The 5,799-nt window shown below is 44.7% G+C and overlaps 1 protein-coding gene across 1 annotated transcript in view; it reads right to left on the bottom strand.

Moving 5' to 3' along the window:
• Positions 1 to 1,949: 1,949 nt before the first annotated feature.
• SLC25A20 (solute carrier family 25 (carnitine/acylcarnitine translocase), member 20) overlaps positions 1,950 to 5,799 on the bottom strand; it is a 14,352-nt gene continuing 10,502 nt past the window's right edge. Inside the window, 3 exon segments of the mRNA XM_009326337.1 lie at positions 1,950 to 3,127; positions 3,651 to 3,775; positions 5,150 to 5,338. Of these exon segments, the coding sequence (XP_009324612.1) occupies positions 3,065 to 3,127; positions 3,651 to 3,775; positions 5,150 to 5,338 (377 nt within the window). The 3' untranslated portion in view covers positions 1,950 to 3,064.

A 5,799-nucleotide genomic window follows, 5' to 3' on the forward strand; every position in this document is an offset into this window, starting at 1 on the left:
ACGTAAAATTTTTGCAGCCCAACTCAGAAAGTTGCAGCTGCCACAAGTGGACGCAGGGGCCTGCCAGCAGCAGCTTGTCTTCCCAGCAGCAGCTGCTGTGCTGGCTTCCCTGCCTCTGACCTTGCCTTTGGACCTGCAGGTTTGTCCATCCTGCTGGCAGCCCCAGACAGCCATCTGCTGGGCAAGTGCATCATAAACCAACCTAGAACAGCATTTACAACCAGGATGGTTATGCTTCAGTTCTTCCTAGCTTCCTGCGAGTTTAGGAGCTCAACAGGATGCATGATTTGACAGAGCAGCTAGAATAGGAGCCCTCAGCATAAGAAAGACACAGACCTGTGGGAGCGGGTCCAGAAGAGGGCCATGAAAATGATCAGGGGGATGGAACACCTCTCCTATGAAGAAAGGCTGAGAGAGTTGGGGTTGTTCGGCCTAGAGAAGAGAAGAGAAGGCTTCGGGGAGACCTTCTTGCAGCCTATCAGTACTTAAAGGGGGCTTATAAAAAAGATGGAGGCAGACTTCTTAGCAGGGCGTGTTGTGACAGGACAAGGGGGAATGAAGGGGGTAGATTTAGACTAGATATAAGGAAGAAATTTTTTACGCTGAGGGTGGTGAAACACTGGCACAGGTTGCCCAGAGAGGTGGTGGATGCCCCATCCCTGGAAACATTCCAGGTCAGGTTGGACGGGGCTCTGAGCAACCTGATCTAGTTGAAGATGTCCCTGCCCACGGCAGGGGGGTTGGACTAGATGGCCTTTAGAGGTCCCTTCCAACCCAAACTATTCTATGATTCTATCGTTAAGCATCAGCGTCTGGAATTTTAAGAAGATGCACGTCTGTGCCTCCCAAAAAGCCACAGTATTTCTGGAACACATAAGTAAAAAGGAAGGAAAAAAATTCAGCTTTTTAACACTTCTTAAACCTGAAAGTTGCTTCTAAGCATCACTGCCCAAGCACAGAAGTCAGAAAGGTGGCCAGAGCAGCTAGGGAACCAAAGCAGTACAGGATAGCATTTGGTGGTCAGGAAGCACAGAGCCATAAAGGCAGGCCTGGTACCTCTTGAAACTAGGTTGGATTTAGCCTCAGTAAACCTAGAGTTGTGTTTAAAACCATTTGAGAGGTTAATGTCCTTTAATCACCACTTCTCTGAACCAGAAGTAACTCCGTGTTCATGCTTTAAGTATTTCACTCATCCATAGCTGCAGTGACTTTGAGAAGCAGGAGCAGCAGCAGGTTACCAAGCAGCGAGGAATGGGGAAGGTCGGCGGCGGGTAAGGCAGCAGGGAGAACGTGGAGGCAGCTCCAAGCGACTGGGATTTTCCCACACCGGGGGCTACCTCATTGGTTTCACACCCCCACCCTGTGAAACACAAGATGTGGACTCTGGGGAAGGCAGGTTCCCCTTCTGGTCCTTCCAAAGAATTTGGAAGGAAAGTGGGATTCAAGGCTCCTGCAGCACTTTTGGGTGGAAGGTGTTCAGGGCTGACCCTGTCTGTGGAAAGCCAAGGTGAAGACCGTGTCCTTATGGTACAGACCAACAGACCACGCCAGACCAAGGACACACTCCCGGCCTGTTTTCCTGTGGGGCACCGGGACAGATGCTTTCCCTAAGCTCCCCTCTATCTACGTCCAGGCCTCTCCCTGTAAAATATAAAATACCTTCCACAAGCAAGATGTGTTATTTAGTGTCTGGCTTTATAGTTAAAAAGCTGCGGCCACAACACAGCACCTAACAGGACTTGTTTGACAAGCATGTGAAGTGCAGAACATTCATTTCCACAGCTCACGTCAGAAATCCAAAAGCTAAAAGACAAGGGGTTAACACTTAAAGACAGCACGGCACAACTTATTTCCCAATCACATCTCAGAATTAAGAATTGGAAAACTTCTGCAAAACTAACCATGCATGTGACCAGGCAAAAAGTAAATGAACGGAAGCACACATTCCAGCCAAGCAGCAGCTAGCTTATTGGGGTTCTAATAACTCCGCATCAAAACCAAAAGAAATTAAAGTTGCTTTTTGCTTCTTAGCATTAGTCATTTCTCAAATGAAAATATGGTTATGTTTAATGATAATAAGAGAAAACCAAGGAACAAGAGCAAGAATAAAGTTAGACAAGACTGCACAGCCGGTGTCCCCTTCACGTATCCTCCTCGTGTCAGAGAAACTGAGTTCTTGGAAGTGCTGTTAAATTTTCTCAGATCAGGCACTGAATCCCAGGACACGGCATGCGATGAATCAAATATATCACAGGTTGCTATGAATCATGCTGTACTTTTGAAATCGCATTTGGGATATCTTCAGTGGGACAGAAAGGGATTTCAGAGAAAAGTTCAGGATCAAACGCATTTCCCCACTGGCTGCCTCAGTAAAGCTTAGTACAAATGTTAAGCATAATTCATTTTTCCTCCTAGTTCCACAGAAAAGATCAGTGTGCGAGATCCGATAGGGTATCTGTAATACCCCTCAACCCACTGATACGTAGCTGTGGCCTCCCCTGCTTAGTTCTGTGTTTGCTGCATTACATGCACGTAAGATTAAAACCTCTGTCAACATAGAAATAGCCACAACTAAAAAACCGCAAGAGATGAGAATGCTATCTGACATTGTTTGTAGATACTAGTCTGTGCAGCTGCTAACTCATGCCCTGAGAGTTAAGTACACACTGCCAAACAATTATTTTAAGGAAGGTTTTCAGCATTAATAGCTACATGTTTCTTCAGTAAATAAAGAATTACATTTTAAGAAGTGTCCCCTTCTTCCATGAGGAAGTACTTAAGGTAGTGTGTGTAACAGTGACAGCGGTCTGTTAGCAGCGTTACTGCTGTGGTACATTGGCTCAGAAGACAGGTGTATCACCTCTAACTCCTCATCAACTCTGTTTCAGAGCTACAGCTTACATTTCTGAACGGCACATAGCACCACCTAAAGAATGTGAGGAAGGCAGAAAGGTATTAGGCAAGCAATCATTCCTGAAACGTCAAGTGATCATTCGTTTATTCCTTTGAGGCAGACTTGCACTCTCTTCCTTCTCCTCTCTGATTTCCAAAGACTTCCTAGTCTTCATAGGCCTGGTGCAATCCAGTTAAGAAACTTCATAGCAACTTCAAAACCAAGAAAACATGCCTGGAAAAGACAGAATACACAGAACAAGTGAGGATTCTAAAAACCTATTCCAAACAAGGTTTTTGAAATGCAGCACTATAAACACCTGACGTGGCTGATGTGGAAGGAGGAAGAGAACAAAAAAGGTCTTGGACCAGAGGCAAAAATCCTACTATATCCCTCCACACAAAGGCAGAACTTCTACTCTTTTAGGCTCATTATTTATTGAAGGGGAAGCCAGTCCAAACTTATCCACACATTTCTGCCTTCTACTGGTGGATGTACAATCAGCCAAGAAATACTATCAGAATGAGTCAACAAAGGGCTTTCATGCAAAGCTTCAAAGGAAGGTTTAATTGGTGTTCCCCCTAGATTAAGGTACATTTTTAGAACCTGGACGCCAACAGCCAAAAGTACCTGCAGTGACAAGAATCTCACTGAAATGGTACAACAGTAAGCAGCCAGTCATCTCCTCTACAGACTGCAAATATTCACTGTGAGAGGCCAGGTCCCCAAAACCCATCTGGAATTTCAATTTACTTACCGCGTTAGCGGGAAATGCCCTGATCATTACAGCTGTGAAGCCCTTATACAGAGATGCAACTCCTTCCTCTTTGATAAGTTCTCTCAGCACATCTCTAAAGCCATTTGGGTATTTTCCTGGAGGAGCTGAAAGAGATACAAAACACATCAGCTAAGATGTGTGGCAGTCACAAACGCTGAAGAATGTGGCGTATGTAACAGCCCAGGATTTTCAACAGGTTTGTATTGCTGTACCATCTAGGTGACACCAGAATCCAAGCATTGCTGAAGCTAAGTTGTGAAAACATCTGCTTGGGGAAATTATCTATTTCAGTCAAAAACAAGCAAACAAAAAAGACACCTTACTAAAGACTCGGTAAACAGAAGGTAAGTGCTCACCATCACCACAAAGAATTTACCTAATCAAGTCATTGGGGGGCAGGGAAGAAAGGAGAATAACGTTTGTCAGCGTTGGATGTCTGAGCTGTTACTTGCACCGCTGATCACAGCTCTCCCAAGAGCTGCAATTAGGAAATAGGAAGGTCAGATATAAAAATTGATGAAGTTTGTTTATAAGAAACAGAAAATGATCCTATCACATACCCCAGCCAAGAATAGCAACAAACTTCAAGTGAAAAGCACAGGCTGTTTTAATGCTGATGTTACACAGATTTGCTGAGGTGTTTTTAAAAAGTTATTTTATTCAAAGACCAAGTTCTTCCTTGTCCTGACACTTCTCTGGAAAGTACTGCCTCTGCCAGCCCTCTGAACGAGTACTCCACAAACCAACCCGGTTAAACAGAACCACCATTAAAGCATATCATCTATACACCAGCACTGGGGATTGGCTCAGTGGAATAAGGATGCAAAGCTGTAACGTATTTCACACTCAGCCCTTGGTACGGTATCAAACAACCACAGAGAGCTGAGTCCACAGACAGAGAATACGAGGAGCCTTATAAAAAATATTCATTGACTTGGACTCCCAGAGAAACCAATGAAAAACCTGTCAAACTTCGCTGCAGCTCAAGGCCTGGGGCCATCCTCACTATAACTGGGCCTCCGATACTTAAGAGCAGATCTGCTAGTCTAAAAGCAACGCTCTCGGCAAGGCATGCCCAGTTACTATAAATTTCAGATAGCATAGGCTACTATTTATACAACTATGTCTGAAGTGAAATAACAAAACCTCTCAAAGAATTACATTTGTAATAAAACAGCCATGACAAGCTGTTATATTATTATGACTTCGATGCTTCAGTTTCAAAACAGGTATCTCAAATCAGGATCATTAGCGGGGAGGCAGAAACAGAGAAGTGCAGCCTGATTTGCCAAAAATTTGCGAGGAAACCAACTAAATAGCTAGGAACACACTTGCGTTTTTCATGTACTTGTCTCAAGCAGTGCTCAAGACATGCTACCTCCCAGACGCCACGCTCAGATGGCTCCTCCATCGCTGCCCAGCCCATTCCCAGAAGCACCGCACCGAGCGTGGCCGTGACAAGCTGGCATGCAACTCACCAGTCTGGAAACGGGATTTCAGCACGTCTGGTGGAATGGCAACTGCCCAGTTGAAGATCCCAGCCAGGCCCCCAGCGAAGAGGATCCTAGGCACACTGAGGTCACTCACACTGTGGCAGGATTGGGGTGGGGTGGGAGGAAAAAGAAAAGGAAAAAAAAAAAAAAAAGAAAAAAAAAGTTAAAACTCATCTGTTTTTAAGGTGACAACCAAAGAGGCAGCCTGGCTGACAGCCAGAAGGCAGCACAATGCTGCAGACACAGAGTGCAGTATTTGAGCAAGACTTCCAAGAATCAGAGCCCCGTGGGCAACATGTACTAACTCCACCCTAAAGGTTCAATTCTTTTCATTCAGCAGTGCACACACAAATGCTGTTTGTGTACACACAACCAACCAACAAAAAACCCCAACAACAAAACCCCCCAGCTCTTTGTGCACACACAGGGGGCAAAAGTGAAGAGACCTACTTTAAGTATTCCTTACTTGGCTAATAAGATCCAAGGCTAGAATCTGAGAGGAACTCAGAACACTGTTTTAATTGTCAGTTAACGCCAGACCAAAACAGATCAACTCACAAGACGAGCAACCTTTTTTTTTTTTTTTACATTTGTTTTGATGATACTGCTGTAAATCTCTTTGTAATTGGGGAGAT

This window comes from Pygoscelis adeliae, unplaced genomic scaffold (assembly GCF_000699105.1).
Source record: "Pygoscelis adeliae isolate BGI_AS28 unplaced genomic scaffold, ASM69910v1 Scaffold606, whole genome shotgun sequence".
Lineage (NCBI taxonomy): Eukaryota > Metazoa > Chordata > Aves > Sphenisciformes > Spheniscidae > Pygoscelis > Pygoscelis adeliae.